The sequence below is a fragment of the Pipra filicauda genome, unplaced genomic scaffold (genome assembly GCF_003945595.2).
Source record: "Pipra filicauda isolate LSUMZ 115617 unplaced genomic scaffold, ASM394559v2 scaffold54_size4384275_pilon, whole genome shotgun sequence".
Taxonomy (NCBI): Eukaryota; Metazoa; Chordata; class Aves; order Passeriformes; family Pipridae; genus Pipra; species Pipra filicauda.
Genome location: NW_024104698.1, coordinates 2,676,213 through 2,702,411, shown reverse-complemented (window position 1 = coordinate 2,702,411; position 26,199 = coordinate 2,676,213). Strand labels below are relative to the sequence as shown.

At 35.7% G+C, this 26,199-nt stretch overlaps 1 protein-coding gene across 3 annotated transcripts in view; it reads right to left on the bottom strand.

The window, feature by feature from the left end:
- Window positions 1-1,794: 1,794 nt before the first annotated feature.
- The window catches only part of SLC6A15 (solute carrier family 6 member 15), a 36,774-nt gene continuing 12,369 nt past the window's right edge, over window positions 1,795-26,199 (bottom strand). For 2 of the 3 annotated variants that reach the window (XM_027718306.2, XM_027718307.2), the window contains exons 3-12: window positions 18,352-18,509; window positions 17,773-17,899; window positions 15,756-15,937; window positions 14,430-14,540; window positions 10,707-10,948; window positions 10,409-10,601; window positions 9,035-9,227; window positions 7,017-7,176; window positions 4,641-4,803; window positions 1,795-3,257 (exon numbers count right to left, since the gene is read on the bottom strand). In XM_027718306.2, coding sequence (XP_027574107.1) covers window positions 2,886-3,257; window positions 4,641-4,803; window positions 7,017-7,176; window positions 9,035-9,227; window positions 10,409-10,601; window positions 10,707-10,948; window positions 14,430-14,540; window positions 15,756-15,937; window positions 17,773-17,899; window positions 18,352-18,509 — 1,901 coding nt within the window. In that variant the 3' untranslated portion in view covers window positions 1,795-2,885. Of the gene's footprint in view, window positions 3,258-4,640; window positions 4,804-7,016; window positions 7,177-9,034; window positions 9,228-10,408; window positions 10,602-10,706; window positions 10,949-14,429; window positions 14,541-15,755; window positions 15,938-17,772; window positions 17,900-18,351; window positions 18,510-21,074; window positions 21,158-26,199 lie in introns of all 3 variants that reach the window. The other variant, XM_027718308.2, reaches the window with a different exon arrangement.

The following is a 26,199-nucleotide window of genomic DNA, read 5'->3' as shown; positions in this document are numbered from 1 at the left end:
ATTGGAAATCTATTTTCACTTTTCACATGGATGATTTTGTTTTAGGCCATTTTTGATTGTCTAAGACCCAAATAGGATTTTCTTTAATTTTAAGCATGGCTGACTTTCACAGTGATCTTTTCCTTAAAAAAAACCCTGCAAATTAATTTTAGTTATGACTGACACAACATACAGTCATTCTGGCCTTTAAGTAGAAAAATACATTAAACCTCTCTCTCCTGCCCTCTTCTTTCACTACTTTGCTCCCAAAGTTGAAGTATCAAAGTGTTGTGCATTTCCTTGACTTTAACAGCAACTGTACATGCAATTTCATACTTTTGCTTCAGCAGTTCTTTCATTAATATGGAAGGACTTGGATGTCTCACTTTATAGTAATTATTTTTAATTTTTTTAAACCTTCAGATCTAACTTTTTTTTTTTTTTCCAAGTCCTGTTTCTTTAGGCTGGACAGACGGTGTCTTTTTAAGCCCATCATACTAAACAGGTCAAAGAACTTCTGCACTTGAGGGCGTTCAGTCATGGTTATGATCAAATTATGAATCGAACATCTGGCAGTAGACAAGACATACTTTCTGGGCTTTCTGAAGCCTGAAACATTTCATGAGGCTGAGGTGAGACGTGCCTAACTGAAGTTAATAGGAAGCAACCAAATGAGAAGTAGTTGTTTAAATGAGTGGAAAATTTTAATACTCGTTAAGTGTTCAAGGAAACAGCAAAAGGGTAGAAACAAGACATATATTCCCCAGTAGAATAATCTTCAGCAGTCTGCTAAAGTAGAATTAATCCCCGTTGTGATGCTTTAAACAGAGGTAGCTATTGCACCTTAATAGGAAGATCTTGCTACATTCATTTTAACAGATTTTCTGTAGCAGCAGACATTTGGCCATGACTTCACATCTAAAACTAGAGTCTATATAAGTAAAAGCATGTGTCGCTACAAGTAACTAACCTGTAAGAACAGACTTCTGCACCCTGTGGACTGGGCACAGAGGGATGCATGACAACTACCCTGAACAGTCACTTTAGAAGCCTGATGTTTTATGATGTTAGAAATTTGCTGCTGCTCTGCCACAGCAAGAATATTTTGTACGTGCTTGCCCTGTGTCTCTACTGGTGATCCATTACACACACGCTAATATTGCCAACTGGTCAGTTATAAAAGAATAACCTGCTTAAATTATGCCAGTTCTTAATGTACCATTAAGTGCATTTTAGAGGACTATTTTAAATACTATTTTATGTTCACAACTTTTATCAAATGTAAAATAAACCTGATAATTAAATATAGCTTTTAGTCAACTAATGCTAGTTTAACTTTTAAATGATTGGAAACATTTCAAAAGCTCTCAGGTTAGAAGCTGAAAATTATCTGGGATTATTCTCCTATGACAAAAGAGATAAGGAATTTTATCAAGTTGCTGAAGTGCTTTGGTTTAGGATTTTGCTCCTTTTCATTTGTTTGACATAGCTTTTCCACACTGACATGCTCAAAACTGTACTCTTGAGGCACAGAGCTTCAGAGACTTGCATTTATCTCAGACAAATTAATCTAGTTCTTTGATGCTGGGACAATGTAACTAGGTTCTGCCCTTTGCTTTATTAGAGGTAGCTAAGTCAGAATTTATACCTAACTTTAAAGCTCTCTAAGGTAAGGAACAGATCATGTACTAGCTTCCAGAGCATCCTGCCAGTTTACAGCGCTACATCAACTACTGTATTAACAGTAAATGCCCCTAAGAATAAAACACTGTTCAGTAGTTTATTAAGATGATTGATTTAGCATTTTGTTTCCACTTTCTTTTAACATCTTTATTTGGCCATTCTTTCAGATAGTCCAGATGAGGGAAAAGCAGCCTGTGTTATATATAGTAAGTGTACTAGGAAATCACAGCCAAATACCTTATCAATCTCTTTATTCATAGGTTAAAATGTAATGCCATACAGTTCTTAACAATTACTTACTGAAAAAGAAATATCTGCATATAACAGAAGCAAAACTGAAGGAGACTAATTAAGAAAGCCATCTTGCTTCAACTTTTGAAACAATTACATACAGAATAATATACATATTTACATTATTAGTATATTATATAAATATAATATATATGTAATCTTGTAACCACAATAAATATCAAGGTCTTTTTTAGGCACACAGCATAGAAAAAAATGCAGAATCTGCACAATCTTTAAGATTCTTGGAGTGACTCACTCTAACATTGTTTCCACACTGAAAAAGAAATATTTTACACAAAATATACAGCCACGGTTTATGCAGTCCCCAGTGAACAGGGAATCTTTGATCGCCTTCCTGTAAGTCTACTCCTTGATTTTCTAATACTATTGCTCTATACAGCTATTACATAAGAAAATAGTTTGCAGGTTTGTTTTTTACTCAGCTAAAAGCCTAAGTAATTATCAGTGCTAACAAAATAAGTACAGCATATCTACACAAAGTATATACAGGTGTTTATACAAACACAGGTGAACTACTACTGAGTACACCTTTAATATTGGGGAGTTAACCTGAAATTTAGTTGAAAAAAGGGATTTTCAATTATATAACCTCAGAAATATTTCATCATTTGAGTGAGACCTGGGCTTCAGAGACAGAGAGCTTTAAAGTTAGAAATTAATTTAAAAAATCAAATTCTTGGCTATGGTGGTAGAGTAGGCTGCCATTGAATTTGAATGTGTTTCCTTCAGTGCAAATAAAAGCCCAGAGAATTTAAAGGGAGTTTTGTCAACCTGTATGTACAGTCATGACATTTAAAAGACTGTCACTATGGAGCACCTGAGATCACACTCTAGTAAGTGAAGCTGACCACTTCTCATAGGAGAACCATGATCAGTGGGAGAAGAAACAAACAGCCATTTTTTTTCTGTAGTTACAAATCAGACTCCGGCATGTCAGGCATATCTGCCATCAGGTACCCAATACCATAACGTCCATTTGGAGCAGTGTCCAGAGTTGGTGAGCCAGTCTGTTTTCGATATATGTTTTTGCCAAAGTTTGGAGATGGCACTTCACTTGGACTCTTCCCATGAATCAGACTTGTACTATCTCCCTCCAGATTAACAGGTTCCTTTATTATCCGACCTCTTTTGTAGGATACAGATGCCAAACTACCAGAACTGTCATCGATAAGGTTGCAGTGGCGCACCATGAAGACTATTGGGACTGGCAGTATGGCCAACACCATCAAAGATATACAGACAATCATTCCCCATGTTGGATAGCTGTGAAACTCTTCCGTAGCCTGAGAAACACAACAGAAAAACTATTAATACATCTTTACCAAAAAAGAACAAACAGGCAGTCCTCACCAAGGCCTGCTGTTTTCAAACACATACCTTTTTGTCACCCTGCACCCACAATGTGGGCACCACTGCAGATATCAAATTTGAACAGTCACGGAGATGTAGGATTTCTATCCGTCTGCCATTGAGTAACACTAACTGTTGCACAGTTTCTGAGACGTTCAGAGCACTCTAGAGGCACCCAAATCAAGATTTTCACATTAGGCTGCTACATTTCTCTGTAGTTGTTCACTGATCCTCTAAAGGATGCTCATAACAGACAAGGGTGCAGTGGCATCTGTAAACTATGCCTGGCAAATAAGTCCTTGTTCTGTAGGCTAATAACTGGCCTTAACAGAGACTGTCTCAATTATTCCACTTTGTATAAACTTCATGTAAACTATAATGCATTTACTGGGGCACTGACTATTCCTCACACCTCCACCGCATCCATGCATCACTGGCCAACAGGCTTCCTTTGCCTAATTTTGTATGTGGAAAGGAACGATACATTTGGTATTCTAAGGTATTTCTCTTTCTAATTTTTCAGGGCAAGAATCAAATGCAACAGGAGTATTGTTCTGAGAATCATGAGAAACCAGTAGTTGTCTGGATAGAGGCAGGCATCTACCTATAGTAAAGCCAATCTTGTATTTATCTTTTACCTGTCTTTGCTGCGGTTTCCCCCCAGCTATTTTGGACAATTATCCCAAGATTATTTTCTCTGACATTTTACTCTCTATATATTTTGCATGACAAGCCTGCAGAAACAGCTGAGGGCTGATGAGCCTATAACTAGCAGAACTCTTAGAAGTTACCTTAAGTGAATCTCTTCTTGGAGCCAATGCACAGAACTGATTGCTGCTCACTCTGGTAAGTTTTTTTCAAATCCAATACTCTTATTAGAAAAACGTTTTAATGCAGCTGCTACCTATATTTTGATATGTGTTTCCAAAAGGAAAATTTATGATATGGCTAAATTTCAGTATTTAATGCCACGTAAAAAAACACTGATGAGATATCGAAATGATTTATTCAGTGTTATCACCCAACTCTTTTTTGCAGTAAAATAAGACTTCATGAATGTGAACAATGTCTCCCAGACTTAAGAATTTCTTAATCATACATCAACAAATTAAAAGTCACCAAACGCATGAAGGTTTGTGTCAAAATTAGTTGAGACAAAAAAACACATCATTATTTATACTGATTTTGAATTTCTAATTCCAATTTTTTTGTCTGTTCATGTATTTCTGAAATACTTCAGATATGGTCATTATGATGATGATGGTATCATGTATATATACATACCACATATATACACATACATACTATATACATACCGTATCTTCAATCCAAGCATTGTAGCCAGGAGGACTTAATCCCATTTGGACAATGCTAGCTACCAGCAAACATAACAATACAAATGGTGAAACATACTTCCACATGTAGTAATAATACTGGCTTGGAGAAAACCCAAGCATATCCTTCAGGTCCTCCATAAATCTGTGAAGGGATTAAAAGGTTATTGTTAGTCCAGACATTGAGATTTTGAGCACTGTAATTGATACATATCACCTAACTTGAGGGAACACACTGAAACAATGCATATATAGAAACGGCTGCAGTTTAAATTACTTGATGGGCTGAAAAACAGAGCTTGTATTACAAGTTCTTCAGAACAGATGAATAAAAGGCATTGCTGCACAGTACAGTGACTTAGTAAGCTGCTTGCTGGACTGTGCTGGAAAGATATTTAAACACACCTTTTTTTATAAGATTTTTTATATCTTCTTGTATTGTATACTGAGTTGTTTATTGAGGCATATGTCATTACTTCTGAGGACATACACAACCAGCACCTCTTACAGATTCTGCAAAATTAATTTTGAACTCACAGTGTGCTGCAGTGTAAAAAACCAACTTTACGCATAAGTTATGGTTTGTATCATATAAGCTGCTTAAATAAAACTTTGCCAAGTTATAAAACTGCCTCCTTGTTCCTCAAAATTTTAAGTTATAATATGAACAAAACTCCTATTTTTGTACTTGTGATGGAGTATTCCAGAGCCAGAAGAAAGAGAAAATACTTTTAGAAATAACTTGTTAAGAGTGTTCACAAGCAACGATTAACTCCCTTGTGGTCCTACTTCCTTTTGAAATGTCCATCTAGAAAAGGCTCTTACAGCAATAAATATGTTTTCAAAGAAGTTACACATATGAAGTTTCTGTCATATAGTCTCTCAAAACATTTTTTTTAACTGCACAGCTTGGGCTATTCTATTGTTTGTTTACACTGAAATTAAACACATCATTAAAAAGAAACTGAATTTACAAATGGATTGTGCCCTTTACAAATAGCCCTCTTTCTGAGATCTCCAGTTCTTCATCCAGTTGAACATAAATCCGTTATCTTTAAAGTTTTTCATTGACTCCATCCTACTTATGCTCTTCTAAAAGCTATCAGGCTCCGCTAGCAGTGATTCCAGATTTTCCTTCTTGTCTACGTTGTCTCTTTTCTATCCTTTGGTTGTAATCCCTTTGGATGCTATGTTTTGGTTTTTTACTATCTGATCAAAGACAATGTGTCTAGTAAGAAATATACATGGAACTTCATCTACAAGGAACCCTTGGTACTATCAGCCAATGACAACCTGAGGTTGTTGATTCTGACAGTGTTTGCAAAGAAGACTGCCATGTTTCTTAAGGATATTCTGGAGAAATATACATCAGAAGAAATATCAGGAATAGTCCAGAGGGAATAGTCCAGACTTGGGTGTCATTATGAATGAGAAGTCTGGCTGTTAACTTTAGACTGCATCCTGTCAGAACCCCTTCTGAAAACATGAATCACCTGCACCCTGAGTCAGAATCAAAGGATTACCATATTTTAGCTATGCCTAAACATCAAATTCCTCACAGGTAAGCTGCTGGGTTTTGGCATGTCTATCTCCATTCACAGTGGAACACTCCCTGACTGATAACCAGGTCATTTGTTTCATCTTTTGTTTGCCTGTGTAAAATCATATACATGGCGTTTTTATATTTTTGGTCATAAAATGAAGAAAAAAAAAAAAAAGGGGCTTGATGGTCTATTCTCTTCACCCCATCACTGCCAGGTCACTTTACTTCATTGCCAACTGTTCTGCTTCCAAGTAAGTTTTGACTCGGTTCTTTGCTGTCATTTCCTCTATTTCCTCTCTCACAACTAATGCAAAGAAAAATTAATTGCTACAACACCCCAAACTAAATCTAGTTCATAAACTGAAACTTTCTTCTTGTTACTTCCATTGAGTTTGCTTTGTTCCTTTCTCAGACTGCCTGGAATACTGCAGACCTGTTCAGAATACTCATTCTCATCTGCTGCTTAGACCATGGCTATTACTTCTTTAAATCTTTCTTTTCATGACTTATTTTGATACAAATTCCTCATACTTTCATATCCAGCCTCCTTTCTAACTCTCTAATTTTGCCTCTTTAACTTTATTCTCCTTTCTTTGGACCTCTTACAATCACTCTTTGGGTTTCAGTACACTGTCCTGATGTAATTTATGTTGCTCCAAACCTGTTCTTAATAACAGACTAGATTCTTGACCAGTTTCTATTTACTTGTATTTGTGTGTACATCACAAATACTTCACAAAATATAAGTAAAATAGTAATAATTATTGTAACGAGTACTGTTGATATGGACAGGGAGATACATTTCCTTCACTTACTTGTCTATTCCATAAATTCGGATGACCGCAATATTCTCCAAAATGACCACAATTAGCAGGGGCAGAGTAGCTGAGTAGTCATCAAACATTGTCACAAAATAATTTCCAGAGCGCTGTACGAAGATCAGGCCAATAAAAAATGCTACCAAGCAGCATATGACTGGAATAAAGAGAAATTCATTATTTCATATAATTGAAGTTGATAACATTTTACTTTTTAGAGAGTTTCAATTTTAACATTAGGTATTCTACCTCTCCCCTACATAATAGAAAAGTTATGAAATCAGAATTATTCGAATTGCCATATTACAGCAGTCCTGATTAAGCAGCAGACATTAATCAAGTGACTATTTCTCACTAAATGTAATGTGAATGCAAGGGTAAAATGAACTGGTAAGCAAAACATCATACATCACGTTACTTGGTCACTACTTTTTGGAAATCAGAAGTGAAAAGAACTTAGAAGTGAAAAAGTGGAAAAAGATAGTGAAAACATTTCAGACTGTGATTCTAAAAAATATCAAGGCTGAACAGACTTCCCCAAAAAGATCATTCATGGCATGAAGTTCAATTAGGATCTGTCTAAATGTATTTGTGCATTAAGCATCAACATTTTCATCCCTTCTTTTCATTAGAACAACCTGAAATGTATTCTTTAATGCCTGATCCTGCATAATGGATCTCAATATAATTTTTTCCTACTAAATTTGTCAATAGTATTATTACAGATAATATTATTACAAAATGCTTAAGTAGACATAAAATAAGTCAAATTTCAATAAACTGTGAAATCAATTGTAGGCTGAGCATCAGCCAGGCTGATTATTCCAGTTAAGGTGCCTTCTTTTCTCCCCACTGGAAACTTAGGCTAAGGATGATCCTCATCCCTGAGTGAGCTGTGGGATATGCAAAATATTTCAGCCACTGTGTAAATGAGCACCTGACAGCTCCAGTGCTGAGATAACTGGGCTAGTAGCCTGGAATTAGAGGGTAGGAAAGTCAAACAGCTGGGATCACTTTCTATGGAAGGGGGCATTGACAAAGTGATTGGAAAAGGGACACAAGTTCTTAGCCTCTGGATATGATCATGTCAGGCATGAAGGAAAGACATTCCCTCATATAAAATGTTATATGTCACCCAGGCAAGTGGACCATCATGGAAAGATGTATTCAGTATCTGAGAGAATTAGCTGTGCTAGAGACTACTTCTTATGACCCACCTGAGACTCCCTGATTCCCACTCATAAGATGATTTGAGTGACAGCCTAGAAGCAATCAGCAGGACTCGCTCACCCTTTAACAGCCCCATATGGCCACTGTGGAAGTCTGTTGGAGAAGGGAGACTAACAGCAGGCTATCGTGGCCTGCATGATGTCACGTCACTGCTGAGCGCAGCTGTGCTGGACATGCTGGAACTTCAACACACGCTGGAGTCAAAGGCAACCCGGTGGTATGCCACAATTGATAGCACTAATGCATTTTTCTCAATCCCTCTGGAGGAAGAGTGCAGGCCCTCTAATTCCAAACTACTAGACCCATTCACTTCCACTTGAAGGGATGTCCGTTTCTCTAGAGAGTAACTATACTGATTTTAGCATAATAAAAAATTCATCATAAATTAAGATTTCATATAGCTTATTTAGGGATAATTTGCAGTAATTTGCAATTTATTTTCATTCCTTCCTTTTCCTTTGTTTCTCTTATGCGTGACACAAATTGGAATGGAAAGTATTCTGGAACAGCCCAACAGGACTGACCATACAGAAACTTGTAACAGAAATTAGTCCTTCAATAAAATTTAAGTTCTAGGATGTTCCTGCTCATGTAACACTCAGAAAAATGTGTTACTGGCATATATTAATGTGCCTATGTATGGAAATACAGTCTGGAATACAGTGATTTACTGCTCTGTAAAATGATCTTTACACTTTCATGTCAAAAAAAACCCAACAACTTCATACTCTCAAAAAAAAATTAGCTTATTCCTCTATGGAGAAAAGAAAGTTTGTGTAACTCACCAGTAAGAATTTCTTTCCTGACTTTGAAGGTATCAACAATGGGTGTGATAATGCCTTCAATGGTTCCAAACATACTTCCAAGTCCCAAATTTACTAACATGAGGAAGAACATGACTGACCAGAAGGGAGAAGCAGGGAAGTGGGTCATTGCTTCTGTAAAGGCAATAAAAGCTAAACCAGTTCCCTGAACTGCCTGTCAGTGAGAAAAAAAAAATAAAAATGTTATTGTTCCTGAACTTTTTTTTTGGTTTTGGTAGAGTGACAGTCTGACTTGGTAATCATGCAGTGTCATCAACTACATCTTGGAAGGCAGAGTGGGAAGCTGCTATCTAATATGCAATTCTTCCACTTAATTAATACTATTTAGTGAAACAGTGGATTTGGCTGAGAATTTGTAAGTTGATTGACATTAACAGTTCTTTCATAAAATTATAGAATACTAGGTTGGAAGGTATCTCAAGGATCATCTGGTCCAACCTTTCTCGGCAAAAGCAGTCTAGAAAAGATGGCCCAGCACCCTGTTCACCTGAACCATATAAGTGTTCAATGCTGTGGAATCCACCACTTCCCTGAAGAGATTAGCCCAATGTCTGATTACTCTCATTATGAAAAATTTTCCTCTTGAGTCCAGTCAGAACTTATTTCTCTCTTTCACTGACGATTTTGCATGTGAGCTATTATAAAGGACTGCTACAAAATACACTCTGTTTTCTCCAGTAAGTATAAAAAAGACTTAATTTCTGTATCTTTGCTTCAAATTTAAATGGCAGGAATAGTACAGAAACTTTTAAAGTCTAAGTCACAGATTTTACATTTTATCTTCAGATCCTGGTGCAACTATATAGAGATCAGTGTTTAAATATGCAAGTCTTTCCCTAAAGCAAGAAAACTATAATTTCTTTTACAGATCTGTCTTACTGTAAGATTTCAAAACAAATTGCTATTCATTAAGCAATTACCTGATAAGTAAAGAATAATTTTTTACATTCAGTATAGTACTATTTATATCTAAAAATGTATCTTTACATTGTAAGACATTGCAGTGTGAGGCATCGAATAGGTGAACCTCTGTTTAGTCTTTGAAAAAATCCTCATGGTCAATTCTTCTAAAAAACAGAACTTTAAAAACTTCTCATCTCATAAAGGAAATGATATAATGATCAAAAAAAGTGAAGACTATATTAAGACATCAGACCCAAAAGTCCTCAAGTGAGTTGGAATGCAACCTTGTTTTCATTTAGGTATTTATAGATGCACAACTCATAGGTACATTGTACTGATACTCGCTGTAGGTACACTTCACAGTTCATTTCAGGTCTAAAAATACGCATCTGTTCATATTCTCTGTATTTAAGACTTACTTAACACTCTCACCTTGTTAAGCTCATCTTCAATTTGACAAGATTTCAGACCAAGAGAATCAAACTCTTCTTCTTTAACTTTCTGTATAATGTCATAAACTAAATTGTAATCTTCTGCTGTAATGCTTGAGAAATTGATATGATGTGGGATCATATCCTGGCTGAGATTGCCCATTTTCAAAAGTTTTAAAATCTTCTCTGAATTCCTGTAAAACACAATAAAATAGAAAGATCAAACTCAGTGTTCTGTGTTAATTCATGAATAAAATAAACCATAAAAATAATTTAAAAAAAGAAATGGATATTCATACTGGATAACACATTTTTCATTTATGATATTGGCTTTGAAGCCCAGAACTGCAAACACCACCAAAGTTGCCAGCACAGAAGTGAAAAAATTGATGAAGGACACCAGTACAGCATCAAAATGGCAGTTGTTGTCTCTCTTGTTGTAGCTTGAAAAGGCAATGACTCCACCAAATCCAAGCCCTAAGGCAAAGAACACCTGAGTAGCAGCTTCTCTCCAGACCTTGGGCTCCAGCATTATTTCAAGCTGTTTGAAATTAGATATAATATATGTCAGCTATAATATGCATTTCTATTATACGAAATAAAACAACAGAAAAAAGATCAGGAAGACAATCTATATCACAAAATGATCATACTCCACTACAAACGTATTTTCATTATGATAAAATGAAAGCTGAGGCATCTAAATTTGAGCAAACTTATGGGCCAGAATTTCTACTGACTTTATATTATCTAAATGTCAGAGAAACATGCTACACATTATGTTTCCAACAATGACACACTACTGGAGCTATGTAACTGAAATAGCAGCAAGTTACACTGAGAAATAAGAGAGAACTTTTTTTTTTACAGTATATACTGTCTTTGATTTACAGTATATACTGTCTTTGATATTTGTTAGAATTAAGATGTATTTTGGGATGATCAACCCTCATAAATCCAATAAGTATGATGAAAGTTGCTTTGTTGTTACTTTTCAAACAAACATAAAAAAAGTGAACATAAGATACACATGCTTATATGGAATTCTATTACATGCAAATATATAAAGCAAAACGAAATATATGAAATGAACACTGCCCATCACAAGCTGTATAGTCCACAAGTCAGATCTTCCTTAAGTCAGATGCCTTGAACTTCACCCAATATTAAATGGTATTTGAGGGCAAAACAGCTTTTTATCAAAAAAATTGAACTGTATTGCTCATTTAGAGGAACTGTATTGCTCATTCAAAAAAATCTTTGTAACAAAGTTAGAAGTCTCCATTTGTCTACCTCAAATTCTTCTAGATACTGAATAACAAAAAATAAAAAAAAACTAGATGTCAAACTTAGATTTTCTCAAGCTGATTCAGGACCTCCATTAATGCATATGATTTTTATTTTTTTTAAGCCCTAGGTTTACTGATAACAGTAAAACTAAAAAGCATCAACACAGATGACAGCATCATTAGACTGACTGTCTTACTCTGAGGAAAAATAAATCTGCTACTGTTGTAACATTTTGAAAAAATTTTCCGTTTTTCATGAAGATATAATATTTATTTCAGATAGGTAGCAGATAGCCTCTTTAGTCATTTATATATAGATAAAATACAATATATTTGGGGAAAGAAAAGGTATGTACGGGAATAAACTTGTTCCTGACTTAAAATTTTTATTATAATTACAATGCACAAGTAGCTATTGCAAGTAGTTCAACCTGCCTGTATCACAGTCATGCCAGAGTTTTTCCACCAGAGGGAGCTCGAGGAATATGCAGAATTCTACCAAATCTCGAAATGGTTGAAATATCAAAACACTTATCACTTTCCTCAATGTATCATTTGGTACCATCAAAAGTATTGTGTTCTCAGATACACATCATCTAGACTTTCAAAATAAGCTTATAATTGATTTCCTATTAGATACTGCTTGTGAAATTTTGGGAGCTCTGCATTTCAGCTTCAGTCCTACAGTTTAACTGCAGTAGTTGATTTAAGTGGGTTTCTCATGTATCTTTCTTTAGGTTTTCTGTTAAAATTATTATTTAGAATTTCTGCTTTGTTCAACAACCATGTCAAACAGAGAAATTCTCCCCTTCTACATTAGCCCTGGGCTTTCACATATGGGCACCAATGTGTGCCAGTCCTCTGCCATGCTGGCAACAAGTCTTGTGGGAATGTGCTGTGATCGTCTGTGGTCAAAACGTGGTCATTTGCTCAGCTAACTGAAGCTGAAAAAGATGTCTCCTCTTCCTCTCTCACATCTATCTACCTGAATAATTTTCAAGCTAGATTGGTTTAGCACAATTTTGTACAGTCTGCCTGCCCAAATAAACTGTTAGCACTATGGAGTAAATGGAACAACAGATGCGGCAAGTCTGAATTTCTTCAGGTAGTCTTATATGAACCTACAGTCCAAATTAGCGCCCGGGTACAGAAAATTATAATTAAAATACTTTTGAAGGTTTACATTCACATATAATACATGTGACATGGAGGTCTCCTAACTTAAATTTAAACCACAACTTAAATTTTGGGATACAGAACTAGAAACTAGCAGAATAAATTAAAAACAATTTTTCTTTCGAGATCATTTATCTGAACACTTGAGACAATTGTATAATTAAGTATAACGTAACTATAAAGTAAGCATCAGCTGCAACTTATTTTAAGTCTAACTCAGATGAAATAGTGAGTAGTGAAGAGGTGTTGGTATTCAAGGGAAGTTTTTGTATTTATATTCCTTCAGCATCTAGTGGTACTTCTCCAGTCAAAGAAAGGATTAACACTGTGGTTGAGAAACCAAATTATATTTTCAAGACATCTGTATTCCACCTCTGTTCTAGACATCCTCTCATTAGTAAGCATTACATTTTTCTGTTCCTCAGGTTTCCCAAACTTGCCTGAGCAGCCTGCAAGTTCCTGCAGAACCACGACTCTCTAAAGTGGTGACAGTGAGTGACATGGAGCACAACTGCACCAAGGTGATAGCTAACAAAAGTCATTTTTATAGAACGACATTTCTCTAGACTCAGAACACCTGGAGTCAAAACAACTGACAAGACCCTGTCATCTGGCATTAGCCACTATGTGCATTGATTTTGATCATCTTATTATTTAGCTTTCATTTTTGAAATGTTAGTCCTGTTCTTCTCAACTATATTATGAAATTGACCTGTTGGAAAGTGCATTTCACAATACAACAGGAAGCCCAGCATTGTACATTCCTGAGGTACGGCTCAAACTACTCAAACATGCTGTTCCTGTAGTATAGATACAGTTGCAAGCATTTGAGATGGGTGTGGGTAAAACTTAGATCTTCAAGCTAAACAATGATTCATAACATCCCTTATCACCTCCATAGTTAGAAAATTTAAAGCCCTGTAAGGCATGCTCCTGGTAAAAATATTGGCAGTACAAAATGTACGTTTAGAACTGCTGCTATCTTGGCGTGTCAACCACAAAAAACAGGACAAGGAAAGCTGAGTGGTGAGTACTTACACTACTATTAAATACAGGTCTCCTGTACTTGGGGCTACTATGCAAACAGCATTAATTTATTTACAAAAAAGGAAAAAAAATTGTTCTTTTTCAAAAGGGATGAGATAACTATGTAACGTCATGTGACAATTCAAAGTAAGGCACTATGACATCCCAGGACAGAGCATTTCAATACGAGAGAATGGCAAGATATGAAGATTCACTTCTTCTCCATATTTGGAACTCTCTAAACATCCTGAATCCTGTAAATAGCACTTTTAGTTGCTTTGTAGAGGCATCTAACTCCAGGAACCCTTATCTAAGGAAGTAACTTTACACAGACCCTTGGAATACTTAAGGGCCTTTGGACTTTAGGGCTTGATATTGTGCCACTGAGGTAAACAACAATTTTGTAATTTAACCCAACAGAAACACAGCCAAATGTTCTATGAAGACAATAAGCTTAAATGAGAGCATTCATAAATGGTCAAATTGCCACCGAAACTTTTAATACTCTACAAGCAGAAATTAAGCACATACCTTAGGTGTGAACATGTGACGAATTCCATCCACTGACCCATTAAGAAGCAGTCCTCTGATCAGAAAGCATAAAAGTACCACATAAGGAAAAAGGGAACTAAAATACATGATCTGAAAAACATTAAGAAGAAATTTAACATGACATTTAATGTGGACTTTATTTTCAATAGCTTCATTCACTACTCAGTATCCTCTGGATACATGACTGTATTGATAATCATATGCTCCAAGAACTATGCAGAACACTTCCCGTTCCCCTTGTCTCTGCAGAAGAAAGCAAAGTCACATGACTATAATAGAAATTCTGTACTTTACTAAAATAATACAGTTGCCAGTGTTCACTAACTGATAACGAACCACTGGGCTTCTGGGGAAATTCAGTATGAATTCAATGAGATGACAACAAAGACAGAAGCAGACTTGTAGAAATGCTTCGCTTTACAATTGCACTTTGACTCAAGTACTGAGGATCGTAAAGATATGCAGTGTGCATAGAAACTCATTGTGTCTTCAGAAGGAAAGAAAACAAAGAGTCAATAGAAAGTACATAACCAATGAATTCAATCACTAAGTAATGCTTACTGCCAAAACAACAAAAAATATTAATCAAATCTGATCTTTCATTCCCCATCACTGAAAAGAAAACTTATTCTGTTTAGTTTAGTAAAATGATTCTCTGGTTAAACTTTAACTGCAACGCTCTAAGGAGGCCACAGAAATTGGCATACCAGTGCCAAACTTTCTAATAGCAAAGAATTTTGATACTGGAACAAATTATTTTTCCTCTGAAAATCCCATTAAGATCAACAGATCTAGCAAATCATTCATTAGCCAACCCAGCTGGCTGCATGCAAAGCAAAGAAGACAAGGTGACAGTACTCAGGTGGCAAGCGATGGTAAGCCATTAGTTAAAAGAAACAATCCAGAATCCTACAAAGTAGCTGTGTTAATGACAGAAGCTTGCATACGTGGGTGCACTGCAATCATAATGTGAGTACACATGGAAACCTAATTCCTTAGACATTCAAAACACACAGACATGCTGTACAATAAAGCTGAGGTACAGTTAATTGCAACAATTATGCTGATGAGAAGCAAAATATTTCCTTAGATCTCAATTCCCACTATATTACTACAATTCCCTCTAAAATTACTGTAATTCTAATGCTTAACTAACATTCCTCTACTTGAGGATATACAAATACTGGGGTGAGTTCCCACCTGCTCCTACAGATTTCATGAGAATAAACAGAGGGTTCAGTGAACAGAAATATCCTGAAATGCTTCAACGTAAAACAATACCATGCAGGTAAGCAGTATACTCACTTTGCCTGAAGACTGAATGCCTTTGATCATGGCTAAGCATACCATGACCCAGGCAGCCAGCAAGCAGATAGTCATCTTCCAGTTTAAACCCCCACTCTCTGAAAGAGAGCTGGAAATATTCAGTGCTTCTCTGTACCAGTAATAAGTGGTTGCAGAACTTTTTTCACACTCTGGCTCCACAACTGTCAAAGAGATGTTAGCAAGTAAAAAATGGGTTTGGGAGACATATTTCATAACCATGTTCTACCAATTCTCAATATTTGTAATTGTGCCATCATCATTTACTGAGAAACTAAACTCACAAAAAAGTCTTAAGACATTCTCTAGAAGAAAAAGTGACTGCTATCAGTCAAAGGTTCTGGGTATATATTTTAAAACACCCCTTTGGGCTAATGTATTTCCTCCACATTATGGTTAATCCTAGTCCAAGACAGAATTTATTTCTCACTTCACAACTAAATAGTAGGCAGGCTTAGATGAAGACATACATTCCACTTATCACACATAAGATTACATCATCTATCCATGACTTACATATTATGAAAACTATCTCTCTGAAATGAACACAAATTTGAAAACATGGAAAACAAAACCTCGATTGTATCCACTTTGATAAGACACTCAAATAAACAGGGAGTTAATTACTATTATAAACAGTAAAATAATAACATGATACCAAAGTGATAAGAAAAGGAAATAAATGGCTCCTACACAGTTATGTTAAATGAAAGTTGCTATGTGTATTCCAGAAGTGACTTTTTTATTATACTGTAATTCTGTTATACTCATGTTTCCAAACAGGTTAAGAAACTGTGTGTATCTAGAGATATAACACATAAAAAGATTTCTTCAAAGAAAATGTTTAAGTTTTTGTAAATTATTTATAACTAACAATCAAGCACATAGCTAAGGTATGTCCTGAGTTAAGATAATTAAGGGAAAAAAAGGGAAAAATATACTAATTTTAAGCAACTTAACACAGATGTCAGATCTTCACTGAAATAGCCTATCAAAAATGATGTTATCAAATACAATAACTTTCTCTAAGATTAGTTCAGATGGCCTCTGCTGAAGTTAGCTGACACATTGTATCTTAATATTTAGGCAGAATAAAGAGTACATAAACAACCACTGTGGCTCAATTAATGGACAATAGCTTGTGGACTACAGTCAATTTGACTGTGTGTCAACATTCACAAATACTGATTATTTCAAATAACTGAAGCACACAACTTTGGAAAAAAACAATATAGAAAGGTACAACTTTTCAAATGTCCCTAATTATGTTCTTTATTCAAATGGTAAATAAACACAGAAAAGATAAAGAAAATTTAGGATCTGAAATAAAAACAAAAATAAATAATTCATATTTCAATAGCAACAATAATGCAAAATGTGTAACTGTTACAAGATAACCAAACTCAAGGAATAAGGAACTTTTAATGCTGTTATATAATAAGCCCATGAAAGATCATCCCATTACAGAACAACCCAACGATCAGTTATTTCATCTATATTAATTTACAAAGCAAATAGTGCTTTTATCATTTGCATTTCATTGATGTTTACAGTTTTCCATTTTCTCCTTTGTTAGTAACACAACAACTTTTTGCTGGGAAGTATCCTACCAACTGAAATGTAAAAATATTCTGCCACCTTTGTTTTTCACCAAGTAAGCATAAAAAGTAGTATCAACATCAGAAAAAAAAGAAACCACATTATTTTTCTTCTCCAACACACAAATAGCATTCTCCTAATTTCATGACCATTTAAAATGCTGTTGACAGTGATGTTTCTTTACAAATACAGTGTATTTCTCTTAGATTAAGCTTCTCTGTTGTATTTTTTCCAAATACTGTAATGTGGCATCTTATTAAGACAAAAAAACAGCTTTGCATACAACACTTTTGCCCACAAATACCTTTTTTAATTATATTTTTTCTCCTTTATGTTTCAAAATCTCAAATTTTATATATTTTATATAATTTTTAAGAATCTTATATTATTATAGACTTACAGGTATGAGATGAATTTTTAACTAAAGGACACTGGTCCCATGGTAGTGGATGCTGAAAAGACTGGGAAAAATAAAACAGACTCCATCCAATAATGACATTGTAGTATAGAGCCACAAAGAAACATACCTATTAAAAAAAAAAAAAAAAGAAAAAGGGCAAAAAGTTACATTTCTAAAGCAATATTAAAAAATCCCTGCTGAACTTCTGCATATTCTGCACGTTTGCCACTGAACCCAATTTTAATTAAGTCAGAATAAAAAGGGAATAGCTTCTCCCATTTAAGTATCTGACATTTTCTAAATTTTCATTTTTCTCTGTCTTTATCACATTACACCTATACTTTCACAGGCCTTTTTTTTGCCCAGAAGGCTACTCCATTCCATAGCTCCTAATTTCAAAAGAACCATAAAACACAAGTTGACTGGTTTAACAGACATTTTTAATGGACCAATTCAAGTTTTAAGATCATTGTAAACTGACCTTGACACCCAGCTACAAATAGAGGGCCTTTCCCTGCAGCAAAACAAAGTCTAAATCATGCAGCCTAAAAGCAAACCACACAATGTCAAAAAACTTACTACACAGCTTGCAAATCCAATTCCACCAAGTTTGGGGCTGATATAATTCCACACACCAATACTCCCTCGGCGTATCCTCTGCCCCACAGCAAGCTCCAAGAAAAAGAGTGGAATCCCTATTATCAGTAGCAAGATTAAGTATGGCACAAGATAGGCACCTACGAAGGGAACAAAGTATAAATCAGAGTAAATGAAAGAAGAGTCATAACTTGACAGAACAAATGTGAAAACTCCTAATTGCTTCAAGGTTGGATTACTGTCATGCACTGCAAAGCTTTTTGATCACATGCAAAGAGTAATTTTACCAGAACCTTGGTCATACATCTTTGTAAGATATTAAAAATCCAGACACACTGACTTTCTAAGGCACTGTAACATTTTTGAGGCAAACCTTACTGAAAGTGGGATATTATTAAAACTAGTTGTTCACTTGTGTGAAATTCTGGGCATTTGATCAAACTTTTTAGAAATATAAGCATCAGGAGCCGACTTAACACTTCTTAAAAAACCTTACACCTTGACTTGTATTGTAGATCCAGATCTTACAGTACTCACCAACTCTCTTCTTCAAGGCATGTTTGAAAATGCAACTACTACTTATGCAACTACATGCAAATACTGTTATGCAAACATATATGTAAAAAGAATTCCTGATTTTTGAGGTCTTATTCACATGAAGTGATCATACACAATCCTAACCAAAGGATGTATATCCATTTATTTCAGTAAGTCTAATTGCAAGCAAATATACACTAAGTGCACTGAAAAGTTCAGAGCCTAACCTTCTCCTTAACGTTGTGGAATACTTAGTACTAGAGTTAAGAACACATGTAGGCATCAGCAATTAGCAATGGGGCACTCAACTTTCTTTCACGTGCGACTCTTATACTGCAATATAGACTACAGCGCTGCCTGGCCAACTAACTCAAAGGGCTTAGAATTTCTGTTTGCAACCATTGCTTAAGAAAAGCATTTAAGAGATGCAGACTGCAGCATGTTAAAGCAAGACCACAGAAGCTTAGACTCAGAGCTATTAAGTTGTATGATCAGTCTATTCATCTCTGTAATGAGAGAGATGCTGAACAAAGTTCAGAAACTAATTTGAATTTACCCTCAACTCCAACTAAGTCTTAATTCAAGTTTATTTATCCAGTGTCGACTTTCTAGGGCTTGTTTAGGAGTCTATCAAAATACACTGTCATTTTCATATACCTAGTGGGCAGCTTATCTCATGGAATACAGTTTATTTTAGAAAACTTAAACTTCCCTAGGCTCAGGGAAGGTGGTCTCAGATGTTTTTGGTACCATCCATTCCTATTCAGGTCCACTTGCTATTTTGCTCTTCATGAAATACACACTGATTGGACATCCCCTTCCATCACAAGTATCTTACATAGATACAAAGCATGGAGTAACTGCAGTCTTAAGGCCAAGACTAATGGGAAAAAAAGACAGAAGAAATAAAACCTGTGAAAAACTAGGGCCCCCAGCACAAGACATTGACCTGTTGGAAGGAGTCCAGAGGCAAGACACCAAGTTGATCACAAAGCTGAAAGACAGACCTGAGAAAGTTGGGGTTGTTCAGCCTGAAGAAGAGAAAGTTCCAGAGAGACCTTACAGCAGCCTTCCTGTAGCTAAAGGGGGCCTACAAGGGAGCTGGAGAGGAACTTTTAACAAGGGCATGTAGTGACAGGACAAGGACGAACGGACTTAAGCTGAAGGAGAGTAGGTTTAGATTAGATATTAGGAACAAATTCTTTAGTATATGGTTGGTGAGGCACTGAAACAGGTTACCCAGAGAGGTTGTGGCTTCCCCATCCCTGGAAGCATTCAAGGCCAACTTGGGTGGGGCTCTGAGTAACCTGGTTTAGTGGAAGGTTCCTTGCTCGTGGCAGGGGAATTGGAACTAGCTAATCCTTAAGGTCGCTTCCAGCCCAAAACATTCGACAATTCTGTGAAAAACTACTGGTGGACCAGACAAAGAATACTAATCTTACATACCTCACAGTCTACAGGCTATGTTAGCAATGAACTAGCTTCCGTGTTTTATTTTCATGACATGATAATATGCTATGCAATGATAGTGTCTGAGCAGCATTTGGTCAAAACCTATGCCAGGCTCTGAAAAATATACCTGTTTTGAGGTTACAATACTACCTTCATAGAGCCAAACATCACGGCCTATCTACCCATTTCAGCACACTACAGTGTCTACTGAAAGATTGTTTTTACTGAGGTAGCAGCTACATTCCCATTCAGTACTTCGGTGTCTCTTGTGGTTCATCTTCTATGTGCACATAATGGAAAGAATACAAAGGATTTACTTTCTACTAGGAAAAGAGAGACAGCAGAGACAGAAAGAAAAAAATGTGAGGGAAACTGAGGAACAGAGCAACAACCACATTCCAAAATGAGGGGTACTATCTGTCTTAAGAATATGTAAGACAAATACCATTAAATACCTGTGATTTATCATCAACATCTGCTCAAAACTTCTGCAAGGCAGAAGTCAATTCATATTGCAAGTGAGAAGCTCTGGCATCACTATCATTAAAAATCCGGTCATACAATTAATTGAAAGTCAACAGTACATAGTTTTTATATCATATAACTGTAAATTGATACAGTAATTGATACATTAGATCTTAATTAGGCAGGTGTGGCATAGCTGAGCAGAGACAAACCTAAACAGCTCAAAAAAAATTGGGGCCTAAGTGACTTACCCTGTATCCCACTGGATGACTGTACTAGAGCAGGAACTGAACCCAGCTCTTCAGTGTCCCAGTCCACAACCTTAATCACAAGGCTGCAAAGTTAAGCACATGTTTAAAGACTGGGTGGATGTGGGTATTTTATGGTGCAGTATGAATGTAAGTTGCAAGATTTATCAGTTGGATTCTACTAAATGAGTTAAATAAATGTGGTGTTAAATCTACATTACATTAGACATGACAAAACCCTGTAATTCAGCATGGGTAGCCAGACAGCAGAGTTCACCACTATACTGCTAGGTTTGTGCAAAGCACCTGAAGTGCTAGTCTTCTGCTGAGCTCCTTTCAGATCTTTCCCCTCCCCAAAAAGGACATAGGGAAAGTTGTGCATGTATGAGTTTCAGTATGATACAGTTTGGATGTAGCTGGATTATACAACTGTATATCACAGGTGCAAAGGGCTTCTGTGTCTAGAGTCAACATGAAACCACAGCATCTCTGGGCATATATTTTGCTGAAGTCTTCCCTTGAAGCTAGACATACTTCAAAGTAAGACATCTTCCCTTCATCCTAAAACAGAATTACTATGGAAACAGCTCAGCATGTCTCTTACTTGTCTGGGCATGAAAACACAGGTCCTTGCAGTATTGGATAAGGACTATTTTCATTTGAATTAGAATAATAAACTATACACACTGGTCTTGAACAACATCCTCCAATCAGTTGTCTGCTACCTCTACCAGCTAAGCTGCCTTCTGAATACTACAATTCTGTGTAGTTCTGGATCTCCAGGTCTCGTTTCTACATATACGAAATTATTCTACTGTGAAGTCACTTTTATTTTTTGGCATATTTTGGCCTTAAACACTGGCTTCCATATTAAAAAAATAATCTCAACTTCATAAGGAAAAAACATACCTCTTCCTTCTTCAGTAGAATGAATAACAATGACACAAAAGATTTCATGAACTGGTGACTGTTAACACTGTGCACAGCATTGCTTTGATTTCTTAATTTTTTTATTTAATCAAGCACCACAACGGGATAGCTGGTAAATTGTCTCTCTTGATATTACAATAAGTACTACATTTAACAACATTATTGACAGAAGTGGAATAACAACATTTCAATTTAAGCTCTTATAAATGCTTAGGAAAAAAATCATAAAATTACATGATTCATAGTGATTAAAGAGTTGGAAAATAATTTCAAAAGCAGTAATGCAAGGTGACATAACCATTAGCATCTTGATAGTACAAAAGAACTTTTCTTCTTCTAGCCATTTGTGATGTAACCTGAAAAATATATTAATTTTCCAGATTTGTTTCATCTGCTTCTGTGTGAGATTTTGATTGTCTAGTGTCCGATTTAATTCTTAGTCAGTCAAGGTGAAGTTTATCACCGTCTTGAAGAGAGATCCCAGTTCTTATCACTTACTAGACTATTACTAATAGAATGCAAGCAAGAAGCTAACATACAGATGAATATCAAGTTATGTTCCATGTCAAATGCTAAAATTTTCAAAGTTATTACAAGCGGGCAACAAAACACTATAGGTTAACGGTCTGCTAGGCTTCTGTAAGTGAAATTATTTACCACTACAAAAATACGAACTGCTTTTATCAGAAAAACTCTGATAGATGGTTTTATGATCTATCTGTACTATCCTACTGATAGGATAGTCTTCCTGTCACTAGTTTCATTAAAATGTTCAGGTATGCCTTTTTACAAAACTGTGCTTAAAGGATGAAAATCCCCTTAGCCAATAAGCTTCAATGAAGAATTACACTTGCAAAATAAAACCAAAACATTTTCAGCACACTACAGTACAACTAAATTTCAGGTCTGATAATACAGAACTCACAAAAAAATATTGAAGTCATCAGTAAACTCAAGGCATGGAATATAAATTATTGATCAAAAGCTAAATAATAAAGCCATTGAATCCATACTCAAGTGTTGCAATACAAGGAAACGCTTTGCTTCCATTTCTCTTGTATTAGGACATTCGAACTGCAGCTCCTAACAACTCCCTAGTCTTTAACAGTTTTTATATTTCTCTCTCTGCAGTTCTCCATTATAACTGCCATGCTTTTTATGAAATCACAGAACTTTACTGTTCCATCTGCTGGTATTTCAGTAGAAAATTCAGACTATTTAACTGTAAAAACTCAGGATGTGACTCTACCCAGGTCAATCTTTTCAAAACATACTGATGATATGTTCTGCTATAATTTTCCCTACACTGCTCATAGTTTTTATCTGTTTATCATTGTTTACTAGTTCTTTTGACTTTTTACATCACAGAGATATTAAAGATTGACTTAAAAAAAATCAGGACAATTAAGTTAACACTCACAAAAATACAACATTAAATCTTTGGGTGTGCGGTATTTTGTGGACTCTTCACTTTTCTTCATAAAAACACTTACTCATTTTAGCAGAACACCTAATTTAATTTGCTTTTGTTACTTCTACTTAGCTGAAAGAAATATTCTACTTCTGCTAATCCTAAAGGAAAATGACAATATTTCCTTTGTTTGAAAAAAGTGAAAGGTGTGCAAGCTGTTCTCCAGATGACAGCAATGAGCAGTAGGAAAATATAGGTCTAGTTTGTCACTATTTATTAGCCTTCTCAGCAAGACTAGGTAGATAGACCTGAGGGGTTCATTTTAAGGCTCACTATCAATCACAGAAAACTGAGGCAGCTCTAAACCTATGGCATGCTAACAGAGGTTATGAAACTGTTATACAGGAACTGTGCCTATCTGAACAAACACACGTATTCATCTTTATGTAGTAAAAGAGTAATAAACAAACTGTATAGTGCAAAATGGATATTAAAAACATTTAAAGCTAACAGAGCATACCCAGCTCCAGTGCAAATCACCTCTCAAGAATCAAGAAGAAAGAGCTTTTTTTATCTATTGGGCTGTAAAGAGTGGAAGAGGTCCCCCAAGTGCCAGATAGGGACTGGGCATTGCCCATCAGGGGTAAAGAGGGTCTGTGGTGAGAACAGAGAGATCTATAGTCAGTTCCTCAAAACTTTACTGAACATCTTCAGCCCCTCACTCCCAGAGCTTAAAATTCCTTTAGGACTTCCTTCTCAAGTCAAGAAAACAAGCACCCTCAAGTGTGCTCAGTTACCTCCCAGCCTCTTTTTTTTCCTTTCAATACATTGTGCATTACAGCTACATCCCCAGTGTGACAAGTTCATCTCATGCATGATAGCCTTTCCTCTCACCTCTCCCAACAAACACTTTTCTGGGAATGAGATAAGTGTGAGTCAGCAAAGAGCTGCCCAGTCTAACTGTAACTTAGTTAACCACAAAAAATACCTGATGTTACTCTAAATATTTATGAGTTTATATTAATTAAAGCAAGAGGAGAAACTGTTAAATAATCACAAGAAATAAAGTGCAGGAAACTGGTTTGGTGGTACAGACCAGACTCAGAAACAGAGACTGTAAAAATACCCAGGGACGCCCAAATTCTTTGTGCAGTGCAGCACTACACAAGTTACTTTTAAGGATGGTATCACAGGTATCTCATGAAGCAGTACAGAGCCCTGAAGTCAGGATCGTCGGCGTACCACAGGCCATAGCCATTGACAAACTAAATCTCTACAGAAAAGAAGGAAGGAAACACCCAATTTTTTTCTGCACATAATCCTTGAATAACACATCCATTTGGGCTAATCTGACTGTGCCTTATCTATGTTTATTTTGCTAGTTTTGCTGTTCTTGTCACAGAGGTTTAAAAAGAAGACAAAACTGAAGATTACTACATCTTTAGGATTTGCCTTTTCTTTTACCGGTGGCTTTGGAGCACAATATTGCAAGAAACCTGTGAAGCAAAGTAGTGATAAATGAGTAACTATGTTTTATACTTCTTTTTGGTTGAAATTGGAACAGGATTTATTGGTTTACCACTTTGTAATATATTCCCCTCACCTGATGGTATTTGCCAGATATAAGTTCCTTAAACACAGGGAAGAAAATGAAAAATGTTTGGACTAAACTGAAGGTGGAGACATAGTCATGCACTTCATAGAAAGGCTGTTCACCTTATATTAAGAGACTTCAACAGGTATTTATAGTAAAGCTTTATCAGCAGAAGATTACAGAACAGTTCTGACACTAATACTTAGAATGGGTTACATAAAACCACTCTAATTTTACCTAGAATAAAATATATTTGAAATAATATATGTAGGAGAAAAACAGAACCTCATATAAAATGTGTGTAGGTTTTCTTACCATGTGTTTGAGGTTTTCCCTCCCTCCCCCTACTCTTTTATACACTTGCGAGAATTATCTGTCCATCTGTGCACACATAAAAAAGCACCAATGTACTTTACACATTTCTAAGTTTTGTGTCACCTTCTCCATCTTGCATTATGATTAACGTGAAAAATCTAGCAAGCTTTAGCTCTAATAACCACTTCCTTTTCTCTGTTGTTCAGAAGGCTGCAATTTGCTAAAATGATGCAAAATTATTGTTAAAAGCTAAAAACATCCTTGTCTCAGCCACGTGCAGAAAACATATCACCACAGACTACATTACACATCCAAGTTCCTGCAATCACAGCACAGGAGAAAACCTTCAATCTGAAGTGACACCATAGTTATTTTTTCAAGTTTGAGTAATGAAGTGCCATAATCCCTGAAGGTTGGTTGGTTTAAGGTTTCAGGGGTTTTTTGACTTTTTTCTAAAATAAGAAATTATTAATTCCTTTAATACATTTATATTTGATCTGAATTAAATTTACCGTCACTGGCAGAGTAACTTTAAAAGCACCTGACAGCATGAAACCAACACCCTAAGAAGCACACTAATGGATCCTTTCTGTTGGTTCTAAGAAGAATCCAAAGGGCTTGCAAAATTAGCAACTAACTACAATAAACACTGACTTTAAAAGGGACACAACTACACAAAATAAACTGTTGCAATGCATTATCCTTGAGACTACATCTTGACACCATATTCCAGATGAAATTATAGAGAATATAAACATTTTCATGATACACTTTAAACTATGAATCATTTTGTTTCAAAAATTGTTCATTAACAAATGTATTTTTTTAAACTAGTAGTGATAAGTGATTAATTCTATACTGTGTCTAGTAGTCTAGAC